Source organism: Nipponia nippon, unplaced genomic scaffold (genome assembly GCF_047370975.1).
Source record: "Nipponia nippon isolate SJK-2023a ecotype South Korea unplaced genomic scaffold, ASM4737097v1 scaffold_9, whole genome shotgun sequence".
Taxonomy (NCBI): domain Eukaryota; kingdom Metazoa; phylum Chordata; class Aves; order Pelecaniformes; family Threskiornithidae; genus Nipponia; species Nipponia nippon.
Window position 1 is genome coordinate 17025035 of NW_028262413.1, and position 13141 is coordinate 17038175.

Genomic DNA, 13141 nt, shown 5'->3' on the forward strand with positions numbered 1-13141 from the left:
TCGCTCCCCGCCTCCGCTTCCGGAGGTTTACACGTCCGCGGGGAGCGGTTGTACGTTATGCAATGGTTTGTGCGTCCAGGGAAGTGCCACCGGTTCTCAGAAACGCTGTGGAAAACCAGCGAAAAGCAGAGCGGTCCCGGGAGCTAAAGCTGCGCGGTGACAAGGCCGTCCGGGTACCGGGGGCACCGCGTCCCCCGGGGGCGCTGCTGCCGGCCGGGGCGGCTCTGGGGAGAGGCGCCTTCGGTCTGCGCACCGGGAGGAGGAGCGGGAGGTACCCTGAACCCAAACTGCTGCGCTCCAGGAGGGGCCACAAATTCCCTCCTTCGGTCCCCTTTTATGATTTTTCCACCTCCTCGAGGCTGGTAACGCCTCCCTTTACTTCAGTGGTTGCTTTTCCCCATCCCTGGCTTTTCCATTTCTTGCCTTACTGCTTTGGTCTGTTTTAGGGAGTTTTAAATCACGCAGTAGCGACTGCTCTTTTTCTGGTGGATTCAAGGCAGCCGTAAGTGAACCACGCTGACCGCTGCCCGTACCCGCGCCAGGCAGCATGGCCCAGCCGCTCCTCCGCGGGTCTTTGTGCTGAACCATCGCCCTCCTCCAGAGCACACCGTGACCAGGCAGGGCCAGGGCCAGGCCTCGAGGTGACGTTCGTGGGTTGCACCAACAGGGACCACAGGGCAGCACACGGCGGCAGGGACCAAGAGCAAGGGCCTCGGCTTCAGCGCGGCTCCCACGGGGAAGCAGGGAGCCCCTGCCAGCGTTCACGCCATTCACAGCAGCCCCAAGGTCAGACAGCTGCTTATCAGCCCTGGCCCCCAGCCAGGGCAACCCGGGCCCCAGAGCGCAGGGGGATGTGCTCAGGGCCCCCCTCCACTGCTCTCTCTTCTCTTTCATGCGTGGTGTCGGGGACGCATCGCAAACGCCAGCTGTCACCAACAGGCCACCATGTAACGCTGCATCTCTGGTCCGGGTTCCCAGATGACTGCAGGATCCAGGGGTTTTGCTTTGGGCCACGCTTGGCACCGGCCCCCACGACTGGCAACTGGAACAGTTCCTGGCTGCGGTGACTTTCGGGGACTCGCCCGATGACCTTGCATCTTGAGGGACCTGCAGTTTTTGCAGTGTGCTGCAGCACTGATAGCAGGAGCCATGACAAGTGCCCTGAGAGGGATCAGAGCAGCCAGGAAGCGGTGGATGGGAGGAGCAGAGGCGCGTGACCGTGTTTGCTCTTGAGCAAACTCAGGGTTACAGCCCGCGCAGACTCCTCACCCGCCTCCCGGGCATGGTGAGCCACCGTGGTTAGAAGAAGGGGAGTTTCTCTTTGGGCTGCCCTCTAGGGCAGTGCCAGGGAGGCATCTCTCTGCTGCTGCTTGTGACGCTTGCTCAGGCTGGCACCTTCAGTCCTCTGGCTGGACCTGGGGATCTCATCTGAAGTAGGGAGTTTACTTCTGGGGCCCTGCCCTGTTCAGACAAGAGCAGGTTAGGGCTTTCCCTTCCTTGATGAGCAAGTTTTAAGGAAATGGAGCGAGTTGAACTTCCTTGTTGGCTCAGAGCTACGCCCTGTGCCTGGACACGGTCTGCAGAGGCAGCCAAACTTGGACCCAGAGGAGTGCCAGGAGCTCCCGAGGGACTAGATGAGCTGAAGGGACCCCCTCTGAGATGTGTGACAAGGGACAGTTGTCCTACAAGGTCAGAAGATTGCTGTTTAACAGCAACAGTGATAAGTAACCACAAAGGTCGCAACACACACCTTCCCGCCGGCTGCTCGCGTCTTCTCCCCACCCCTGGTACCAAACTCCCCCCCTGGCCAGGGGGCTGGCCCTTGGCTCCTGGCTTTTCCCCTGCCCTTTTCACAGCTCCTTGCCTGGCTGGATCACTCTCTGTGAGTGCTGAGCTCTCATTTCCCAGGTCTGGTCTGGCTGGCTGTGTCCTCAGTTTCATACAGAACAAAGGTGGCCTCCAGAGGTGAGAGATGTGACAGGCACCCAAAGGGCGCCAGGCTGCCAGCCCTCGAAAGCGGGAAGGCTGAGAAGGACTGATAATTTAATAACCACCTAAGCAGGCTGCCACTCTGATGCCAGTGGTGCAAGGGACAAGGAGAGGGAGCTGGAGCTTCTGGTCGTAAATGGGAGACGCTGACTTACCGGCATGTCTGAACTTGGAGAAAGGCAGGCCAGGCCCGGAAACCTGATGCCAGCGGGTGGACAAGACAGAGGAGATGGGGAGCTGAGATTAAAACTGGGACAACAGTCACTTCTGGGTGGAAGTGCATCAGCAGACACACAACCCACGAGCTGGGTCCGAAGAACACGCAGACCTTAACTCAAAACCCCTGCGGCTGAAGAGCTGCTCTGTAACTGTGACCGGAGAACTGCAACCCAGCGGCTCTGCAAGACTGAAAAACCCGTTTTGCTCAACTGCAACCACCCCGCCAAACCGCCCAACAACAAAACCCCCCCAAAAAGGGAACTGCAGAGGAGTGAGCAAGCTTGTTAACAGGGCAGAGAATGAAATCCTTGCGGGCAGCCCCACAGCTGCAACCTTCCTGCTCTGTTCAACATCGTCCCCCCGCGCGGGTGGAGAACGAAGGAGCACCCAGGAGAGGAAGGAGAGGAGGGTGGGGTGGGTGCTGCCGCCGTGCTGGCGGGGTTTCCACGGCTGCAGAGGGAGGGCAAGGACCAGAGCAGGCCACTGCCACAGCCTCAGGCCAAGCCCGTTTCTCCTTTGTTGCAGGAAAAGGAATCAGGAACATTGTCTAAAAAAGAAAAAGTGACATTGGCATTTTTTAGGACATAATGTGGGTGCAGCTAGGTGCTCACTTGCATGGATTGTCATCAGCAACTGGGCTCCCTCCTGCCCAGCCCTGCGGGCAGAGCCTTTCAGCTCAACAGCAGCTGCTGCAAATACCAGTGCGTGGAGACGCGCACTGCTGCTCCGCAGCATTTCTCACCCAGGAGAAGCACGACCTGCTCTCCAGCGTGGGTGCAGCACAACGGCCCATACCTCGAGCCCATCCCTTGCTGCAGCACTTGAAGGCATCCCTCGTGAAAACAGCATGGCAAACACATCACCAAGCACGTCATCTCACACGTGCTCCCGTGCAGCGCGTTGGGTATACGACAGCGTAGGCCAGCATGCTGCGTACCATCGCGTGCTTCTACAGCAACGCTGCCATCTTCTCCTCCCTTCTTCCTACGCTCCCCTCCTACATAGCCTCCTCCTGCTCGCCTATTCCCATGCTCAAGACTGACAAATGCAACTCGACTGATGTACTCCCATCTGGTTTGAGTATCAAAAGAAGCTCCTGGGAAGCTGTGCCACTCACTGCAGGGGCCAGGCAGGATGAGGGATTCCACCTCTGCTCTGCTGCAGCATTCGGAAACTGCTGCAAGCAGCGGATGGGTATCGCTTGCTGGGAAACAAAAATAAGTATTAAAGCACTTGCAACTGCTCAGTGAATCCTATCACAGCTGTATCAAAAATGGTATTTCTGATTCAGGCTGTCAGACGCTGGGCCAAAAACCCAGAGTGAGGAATACAGACACCAGGATACAGGGAGCTTAGAAAACTGCCTTTATTCTATTAGTTGTTGGAAAAATGAAAATACAGAAAGAGTTTAGTTGGCTGCAGAACAGCAAGAAGTTCACAGGTTAGGAGTCTGATCACTACATGGTAACCAAACTTACACAAAAAGTTTCATTTTTTTTTTAGTTTTGAAACTGGGTCCAGCAATGAACTTAAGGCAACTGAACAGTTCAGAAGCTTTGAGTGTGAGCAGGCTGTCTTTTCTCATCCCTACGGCACGTCATGGAAAAAACTCCTCCTGGGTGTGCAGAGCACTCAAATCATTCAAATGGGTCAGACTCTTACAAATGAAGAGGGGAAGAGGATCAGCTGCTTTCCATCGGACTTTATTTTCAAATACAGTTTCTTAAAAAACCCAGAACACCTTAACGCAGAGGTTACAAGTAACAGTATTAGGAAATCCAATTATACAAAAAATACTACATCTAAGCTGGGGTAAATAGATTTATTTTTGGTAACATACATTTAAACTGGCACTAATTACACAGTAACTAAAAGGTAACTAACATGAAACCACAGAACCCTCACTTTTTCTTAGCTGAATGGGACTTGGTCATTTCAGAGTGATCACATTTTCAAACTAATGTTTTACACCACTGAGCCATGAAAATCAGATCTTCCTAAATGTGATAGCACTGAAGCTACACTTGATTCCACATACAGCCATGTAACTGTTGTACTCAATTAGAATAGGACGTTAGTTATAAAGTAGTTACAGACCAATCCTCTGTGTTGACAGCTTTTTCTCTTTCTAGAGAGAAGAAAGAAGATAGAGAATTGTCTTCAATTAGCGCCTGGCATATCCTGTGAGTGCAGAAAAGGTTTGTTAGAGGAATGTTGAGGTTAACCTTGGGTGCACAGATGAATTTGATGCAGATTGTTATAAAAATCATGGTTGGCTTCTAAATACTGGTAGCAAGATGACTCGATTTTTAAATCTCTTAAGTAAATTATAGATAATGAAAAAGGCCAGTAATCATACACTAAGATTAATAAACAGCACTTCAAAATTACTCAAGTGCAGGGTGCTGCTTTGGCCATCTTCCTCTGGCCACACTTTATAAGAGAAGGCACCCGGACTTTTTCTTGCCACGCCGGGCTTGCAAAGCAGCTCTAGTGGCCATTTCAAAAACCTCCCTCACACCGTCTTTGGTCTTTGCCGAACACTCCATATACCCAAATGCACCAATGCGGTTTGCCATATCTCTTCCTTCTTCAGGTTTGACAGGCTCCTGTAACAGCACAGAAGCAGCAGGTGAGAACAATCCAAAGCCAGACCGATGCACACCCGTCTTCCCTGTCCCGCCCAGCTTCCCAACAAAGGCAAAAGGATTTCTGGATTAAATGCACGTAATTAATTGTTTAATTAATTGCTCCCCTGAGAGTGATCCTTTCAATAATAAAGGAGATTTAAAATCAAATTTGCTTATTTTCTCAAGATGCAGCATGCACCTCAGCCTGGATTACACAGACGGGGTGTATAATTGCATACTGCGCCAATGCTTGAGGACACGATCGGTTTTCTAACACCTCTGAGCTTAAAGGCCGCAAGACCCGCTGAAACTTGAGCAAAAGTTTGCTTATTTCAGAGGAAACATTTATGCAACTCTTTGCCACAATTGTAACAAAAGCTTATGAACAAATCCCAGAATTAATGCCTCAGTCTTTGTATAAAAACAAATATTATGCAACAGGAGCAAAGATTCCAGGATGGAGCAGAATATCTGCAGTCCCATACCCAAGCTGGGGGTTTCAGACACGATCTGAAAATGAAACCTAGTGACAGGCTCAGGAATGAGCTACAGCACCTGTGGTTATCACCTCAAAACACCTACCAATAAAACTGTTTCCTTTCACATCCTGAACATACAAAATAAAGAACAACTTGAGTGTGCAGGCACTTGATGTGTTCACGTCTCCTAATTAAATTCCTTTCTACCTCAGGGATTCAGCTCTCCAGCGTGGAGAGCAGCTGACTGTTGGTAACCCAATATAGCCATTTTCATTGTTGAGAACGCCTTTTTCTAAAAATTAAATCTCCAAATATGAAAAAAGAAACACTCAATTAAAGGTAATATATACTTTCTGGTTTCTGTCATGGATAAGTATTCATTATGCAGCCCACAGGAAGCTGGCAGCTAGCTGCGGATGCCCATTTAATGCTCTGGTACAACCACTATACGATTTCTTCTTCATTTATTGTAAGACTATCAGAAAGGAACCTGCCTGCTTCATTTTGGCCAGCTCTCGTCTTGTGTGCTCATCATTCCTCAGGTCCTTCTTGTTTCCTACCAAGATGATAGGCACGTTGGGGCAGAAATGCTTCACCTCCGGGGTCCACTTCTCTGGGATGTTTTCTGGAAAAAAAATAAATAGAAGTATGACTGTACTGAAATCCACTTCTGGGGAGAGTTTTATTTTAAAGCTTTTACCTGCTGCCTGAGTGGTTTTAGCTTGCTAATCCACAATGATGCCCTTTTTTCTACTCTTAATTTGGGAAGCAAATAGACCTGGTCCAGTATTACCAAAAAAGACAAGCCTGCCAACGGTAATTTTAAGGCTGAAGGACACCTAAACTCTTGGCTTCTCTACATCTCTCAGTAGCTACTTGACAAGAGTTAGCATAACAAAGAACAGCATGCAGAATTCTGAAGTAGAGAGTTATGGAATATTTTGCTTCAAGAGAAACATTTTCTTTATCTCCAGAAGCTAAAGATGGGCACAACCCTGAAGCACAAGTTTTTACATCACTTCTTCCTTTTAAAAAGCAACACCAAACAACCACTCCGAACCCTCCCATTAACTGTAGCAGAAATGGTGTTCTATACACTAATTACAGATGCACAGAAACAAAGACTTCATGTAAGTCATTTGCAGATTTGCCATCTCTCCCTATCTGCAGCAAATGAATTTGCGATCATATAAAAGAAACTTTTTCCTCCTAACATAACTTCCCTACATGATTTTTTTTTAAAATGGAGCTGCAAATGGAAGACTTGAGGGCTTCTCAAAGCAAAACCTTGATTAATTCTATATAGCAGGAAGTGTTGAACAGCCCAAAACATTCAGCTTTGCTTTCTGAAGCTCTCAGACATCCGAGATTCACCAGTGGATGTACCTGCAGGCTACATAACCCCTTTTTATCTTCACAAAATTCCATTCAGCTTTTGAAGAGACATTAACTATTACGGCATTGTTTTCTTGCTTGAAAGAACAACTTAGACAAGCATTTTGAAGCCAGTTTTTGCACTACAGCCAAAACAGCAATTCTGCAGCTGCACCTGGAGTGCTCAGGGGTGCCGGCCTCTAGACGCTGCACACCTGAAGAGCCATCTGGCAGCTCAGTGCTCCCAGGGACACAGGCGCCCCAAAACTGGTGAGCAGGAAGGGAGGAGAGGGAGGAAAAAACGGCCAAGATCAGACTTGACCTAATTAAAGCCCTCTCCCCCGCCTCCAGGGTTCAGTAACCCATCCCGTTCCCAGGGAGGTGAGGCCAGTTAGCTCTCCCGCTGCCAGGGGAGTAGCACGTGCAGAAGCGAGCACAGCTCAAACCTTGTGTGTACCTGTTTACAGCCACACCAGATATGACCACAGCACTGCTGCCAACTAAACCTCAAATCATTTTGGAGAGAGACAATGAAAGGTGTCTCTAAACACAGGATCAGGTGAAAGCGATGGAGAGAGAGATCAGGATTTCCCAGATATCAAGCTGGCATTGATTTTTCTAAAAAGACACTTTCACATTCAACTGCCCGTTCCACGGCTGCTGCCCTTTGGAGGCAAGGCAAGAAATGAGACTGAGCAGCTACCAAACATTACTCCAGTCAGACTCTATCGCCACTGTAACATCTTAAGGAATATTTTGTTTGCTCATTTACCCAAACCTTCTGTGAACTGTGGCAGGAATGGCATTTTTCAACCATTGTGATAGCTGCATTCAGGACTAATCTCTCCCTTAACTGCATTTCTGTTCTTCCTGGATCCTTTTTGTCTAATTCTTGTTTCTTCCTAAGACACAACTCTGGGGAGCCAGGGTTCATCCATAAGGTAGACCAGAGGTGTAGTAAAAAAGCCTCTCTAAGGTCAGCTTGCTGTGATTGTGATTACCCTGGCAGTAGAAAACTCCCAAGGATTTAGTGGTTTAATACATTTAAGAGAGAACTGGTATCCCATTTATGAGCACCCGTTAAAATAATCTGACACCTGTCATTAACAGACAAAGCGGAGGGGTGTCTCACTTCTCCTGGTGAGGAGCTGCCCACGGCATGGACATAACTTTCACCAGTTACAAGCAAGTACCAGTCAGTCACTGTACAGAAGATTCTTGTCAGAGTACAGCTGGTCATAACACACACGCACAGAATCGATGTGCCTAAAGATCTACTTTAATATTATCTGCATTGCAATAAGAAACCTCACAAATAGTAATTAGCAAACAAATCCCACTGGTGAGTAGTAGATAAGGAAACTTACAGAAATTCACTTGTTTAAGAAAGTGCTACCACCATGTATTTGTTTAGGAGACTACACCGAATGGATGGAGTAATTACTATTTTAAAGGGACAGAAATCAAAGTTCCAGAGACATTGAGTCTTAGAAATAAGAGTATCTCTATCTCCTGCTCCTTACCCTCTTCAAAAATGTCTTTGTAAGATCAAATACATCGATATCTACGCATCAGATTTATAAATCAATCAGTGAAGATTTCAGTCTTGGACTCCACACAGAAGAGGGGCTTAATACACAGATTTTTGAAACGTATGTTTTTGGAGCTCAGAAATCATAAATCAGGCAACTCTTTTCTTCTCTTTTCTCCATCACAAGCAGATGTCAGTCACTGGAAAGCAGACTAGAAGAGTATAAATCTCCAGCCTCTGATCATTTTCACCAGTGAGAGCCACCCCCCTTTAATGCAGGCCCCCGTCCAGTGTGGTTCTAGCTTATGTTTTTCACCCACCAAGCAGAGAGCAAAAAACCCCAGGCTATTTGGGATTAATAACTCAGAGTGTTTCAAGCTGATCTCTCTTGAATAAAAGGAGGGGTTGAGGATGGTGGAAGGGATGAAAAAGATAGTGAAAGCTAGCTTTCCCATTTACACAGAAAGGAAGGTACTCTATTTTGCTGCATATAGTGTGGTCTTAAGTGTATAAGAACCTGCAATTTTCAAGAAGAAATAAAAAAAAAAGTAAAATCAAACCTTGGGTGGGCCATGCCACTCGGTGGACACCTTACGTACTCACAGGGCTCCCGGACACAGCAGAGCGCAGCTACAGCCTTCCTGCTTGCTTGGGGACACCAAGGCAGCACCTCCCAAGGCGGGCGCACACCAGCATGCTGCCTTGGCCCGCCAGGCAGCGTTGTGGGTTGGGGGTGCTGATCTAGGCCAGGGAGCTGCCTCCCTGCTAAGTGTTGCTCAAATTATGCAGCAGAGTCCTGGGTAAACACAGCGTGCTGCTGAGCCTTACAATGTGCCACTCAGCATTGTTGAAGAATACAGGTTCCTTTAAGATCTTAATGTCGAAAACTATACTTTCAAAGCAGTATGAATTTTGAAACTAGGAGTCTCAATCATTACAGCACATGAAAATAAATGTTACAGTACAGTTTCCAAGAGGAATACAGCGACACAGAGATGTAATTCCGAATCAATTAGTGATCTACTTACCTAAACTATCAGGACTATCAATTGAAAAACACATAAGTATAACATCAGTATCTGGATAAGAAAGCGGTCTAAGTCGATCATAGTCTTCTTGTCCTGCTGTATCCCACAATGCCAACTCAACCTGCAGAAGAAAGATCAAGGCAGTCAGCCAGATCACCAGGGAAGTTTTGATTCAGAAGCTAGTAACCCAAGACAAGTGGATAAAATATTTCAGTTAACACCACTCCAAAAGAGGAGACTACAAGACAAACCGCTTTCACAGGAGAACTATTAGTTCCATAACTCCAAAATCCAATTTATTGCATCTTATGAGACTTTTCTTTATATCCATGACCAGTGCAAATTCTCTGAAAGTGCATAAAAGCTACCAGCAGAAAAGCAAGACAGAAGAATTGAAGGGAATCGGCTCCAAAGGGCTGGGAATCTCTCTGATAAGCATTCAGTTTTCAGTGAAAGTGGACTCTCTAAGTATCTGCTTTTAGGATTATGCACATTTTCAATTCATTTACAGCTGGAACCTGTAGTGACTAAGAAATGTCAAGACTGTACTTACTTGTGCACGAATTCATTAAAACTTCATCACAGCAGAAACTTACACTTGTAATTTGCTTTGAAATAGAGCTGATCTGTGTGTAAAGCTTCTTGTTGCTAAGAACTGAGTAAAGTAGCTAATGTTCTCAGTATTTCTACTTATGGTGAAGCTAGGGGAGAACACCCCAATAGCATTGTTTAAAACCGTAGAAGGAATAGCCAATATTTAAACTAGGAAATTTAAAAACTAGAATCAAGCTCTTAAGGTATACTCTTTCTTGAGATTCTCTGATGCATCTGCCTTTGCAATGGAGTGGCTTTCTTCTTGTTTAAGCTCTTATGTTCAAAAATCACAGGAAAAAAGTCCACAGCAGCTCAGATAAAGATAGATGGGCAGAACTGGAACCCAAACATGAGCTTGAGCATGCAATGGAACTGTCTGGTTAAATTCTGAAGATACAAAGCCTTAGTTGCATGCATATACAAAAAAATTCTTCTGTATTTCAGTCAGAAATACTCCTCTCAGAGTCAGCTCTGCATTTACAAATGTGAATTTTGTGGCAAATGTTCATATTTTTTACAGAAATGTCTGTTGAGGGTTCCCTCACATAACACTGAAATCAGCTCCTTTGGTCTACCTAAAAAAACGCATCTCATACCATTGCTGTTTTGTCTTCCCATGGCTTCTGAACATTTCTGGTAATGCTTTTTCTAGGAAGAATGGTGTAAGCGGCTGTCAAACAGAACAGTCTTAAGCATCACTCTCCTACAAACTTTTGTAATCAAGTTCTCAGAAAACAAAGTGCTTATATAAAGTATGTCATCCAGTTACAAAAAATTCATCTGACATTTCCACAACAGAAAATGCACTGCTCAAGCTGCTCATGCAATTTTTATTTAGATACCAGCTGCATACAGCTGATAGGGCAAGACTCTCTGTTCAACCCATTGAGAGATGCAGTGATTCAGGCAGAGAATGAGAATTTTGACTAGGTGATAAGAGAGAGAAATTGATATTATACATATTTTAAACAATAGTCCTTAGAGTCTAAAATACAATATAGAAACTGCAGAAACTGTCACCTGGGGGGGAAATCATGTTCTAATATTAGTCTAAAAGTAATTTTTTTTTTTTAACCCATTCATATCATGGGAGAGAAAAGCTCTTTTTAGACTGAAGTAACATGAACTATCATGACTAAAACCACAAATAATCCATGCCTGTAACAGTAGGAAATCAAATTTAACATAAAGCCCAAAACTAGCTCAAAAAGTTTTTGCTCAAATCAGGATGGAAACTGAGCAGTTTCAATCAATCTGTCACTGCATCTGAACTAGAACTGACTGAAAGATGTTCTGGCTGTACCTGAACCCAGAACAAAGGCAGAGGTTGCAGCAAGGGGTGAGACAAGGAAGCTCAGCACCATCAGCATCAAAAACACGCTTGATGTGAGGACCCACGGCACTGAGGTCAGCTCTGTGCGGTTACGGTAACAAAACAGACATCTGCCATGGCAGCCTAAAAGGGTTTGAAAATAGTTGAGCTTTCAAGGTCCAAAGTTTCTGCTATATGTGCTTCCAGAGTACCCTGGGAAGTGACAATTTTACACATCACACACTACCTTGCGTGACATAAATGCAGAAGGCAACCTATCTGGCGTTCAGAGAGCAGCCCTCCAAAAACTGCCTCTTGAAGCAGGTGTCTGGCATGTCTGCTCGTTTGGCAAACCAAAGGACTCAGAGGTCACACAGATTGAAAACTGATTTTCAAAATATTTAAAACTAAAATGAAATATTTTAATGATTAATTTACTGAAATACAAACTAAAAATGAAGCTCACTGAGCTGTGGGTACACTTGGCTGCTAAGAATTGCATTCCCTCAGACAAGTAGGACAGATGATGCTGATGTACACCACAACAATCAAATACCTTTGAAGCCTGTCAGTCATCTCTTCTGAAGAGGATCCTGCACGTTGCCAGGAGTGCATATGAAAAAAGACTCTCTCCAGGAGCTAGTCTTTGTTAATCACAATGCCAGGTGCCTATCAAAACAGGGACTCCACTACGCAATTCCAAAGGCTAGCAGCCCAGTGTCCTCAGCATGTGGGCACATCTTTGACTTGCTCCATCCCCTCCCACCTACTGCAACATTTTACTTGGAATAACTGTATGGTTTTTAGAATCTCAACTTGTATAAGGTTAGAAATAGGCTGTTAAACAGACATTGGATATGAGCAGGTTCCAGCAAGGCCAATATTTTTTCCACAGGAACATGCTTAATATTTAAAGATATATTTACAACATAAGCACTAAGCATGTGTACTAACCACTTATTAAAGAAGTGTAGAGATCTCCATGAATAAATGCAAGTTCATTTTGACCGTTACAGAAGTGTACACATACCTGCTTTCCATCCACTTCAATATCTGCTACATAATTTTCAAAGACGGTGGGAACATACACTTCAGGGAACTGGTCTTTGCTAAATACAATCAGCAGACAGGTCTTTCCACAGGCACCATCACCCACTATAACCAGCTTTTTTCGAATGGCTGCCATAGCTGAAAAACAAAACAACTACTTATTAATTCTTCCGCTGCAGCTTTTAACTGAGATGCTAATAATTAACAACCACTAAGTTTCCAATTAATAAGAACTTTTAAATTGGGTCTACACATCTGTTAGAGACACAGACAGGTATCTGGAATCACATGAGTTCAAATTCCCATCCTTTTGAGAAAAACATTCCCCAGGACTTGTCAACACACTGTTGAGCCACTGGGTGCAAAAATAATAGAAAGGAGAGGAAACCAGCCTGGTTTAGCATTTCTTTACCTGTTCTACAGGTTGAGCTAGGAATGTCCAGAGATAGTGAGTCAGCAAGCAGCACTGTCCTAGAGCACCTTCTGAAAAGTGTCTTTTAGGTAATTGAATAAGAGATGCCTCAATTCGAGGGCAGTAATGTTTTCTTGTCACGCTGAGTTGTCTTAACTACAAAGTGCCAGAAGCTGTGTAGAAGTCAGCTGGACTGAGGAGCACTCTGCTGCCACGTCAGAGCACCAACAGAAGGATCTGAAGGTAACCAGCCTGCTCCTCGAATTACAACTGCCACACTGCAAAGGATTTTGGAAGTACGCATCCCACTCCTCAATCTGCTTTCCTGGACATTGCTGTGATCAAGTTATTTTGCCTGCTATCAGCTTATGTTAAATAAAGGAGGGACACAGAGGGAGACACCACTGTGGTGCTCCACACAGATCTCTGTTGTTCAATGAATTGATATTGGCAATGCAGAAACCAGCGTGAACAGTGAGCTGACAGTTTGTTAATGATATGAAATTATTCCAGATAGTTCACT

General features: G+C 45.7%; 1 protein-coding gene and 1 long non-coding RNA gene across 2 annotated transcripts in view; one reads left to right on the forward strand and one right to left on the reverse strand.

Moving 5' to 3' along the window:
- Positions 1-4729, forward strand: LOC148050127 (uncharacterized). Its single transcript, XR_015701618.1, has 2 exons — positions 1-1965; positions 2063-4729. It is a non-coding gene; the product is annotated as an uncharacterized LOC148050127 (long non-coding RNA).
- The window catches only part of RHOA (ras homolog family member A), a 26786-nt gene continuing 17195 nt past the window's right edge, over positions 3551-13141 (reverse strand). The window contains exons 2-5 of the mRNA XM_087745194.1: positions 12187-12344; positions 9251-9371; positions 5812-5942; positions 3551-4817 (exon numbers count right to left, since the gene is read on the reverse strand). Of these exons, the coding sequence (XP_087601320.1) occupies positions 4644-4817; positions 5812-5942; positions 9251-9371; positions 12187-12342 (582 nt within the window). The 5' untranslated portion in view covers positions 12343-12344 and the 3' untranslated portion in view covers positions 3551-4643. The remainder of the gene's footprint in view (positions 4818-5811; positions 5943-9250; positions 9372-12186; positions 12345-13141) is intronic.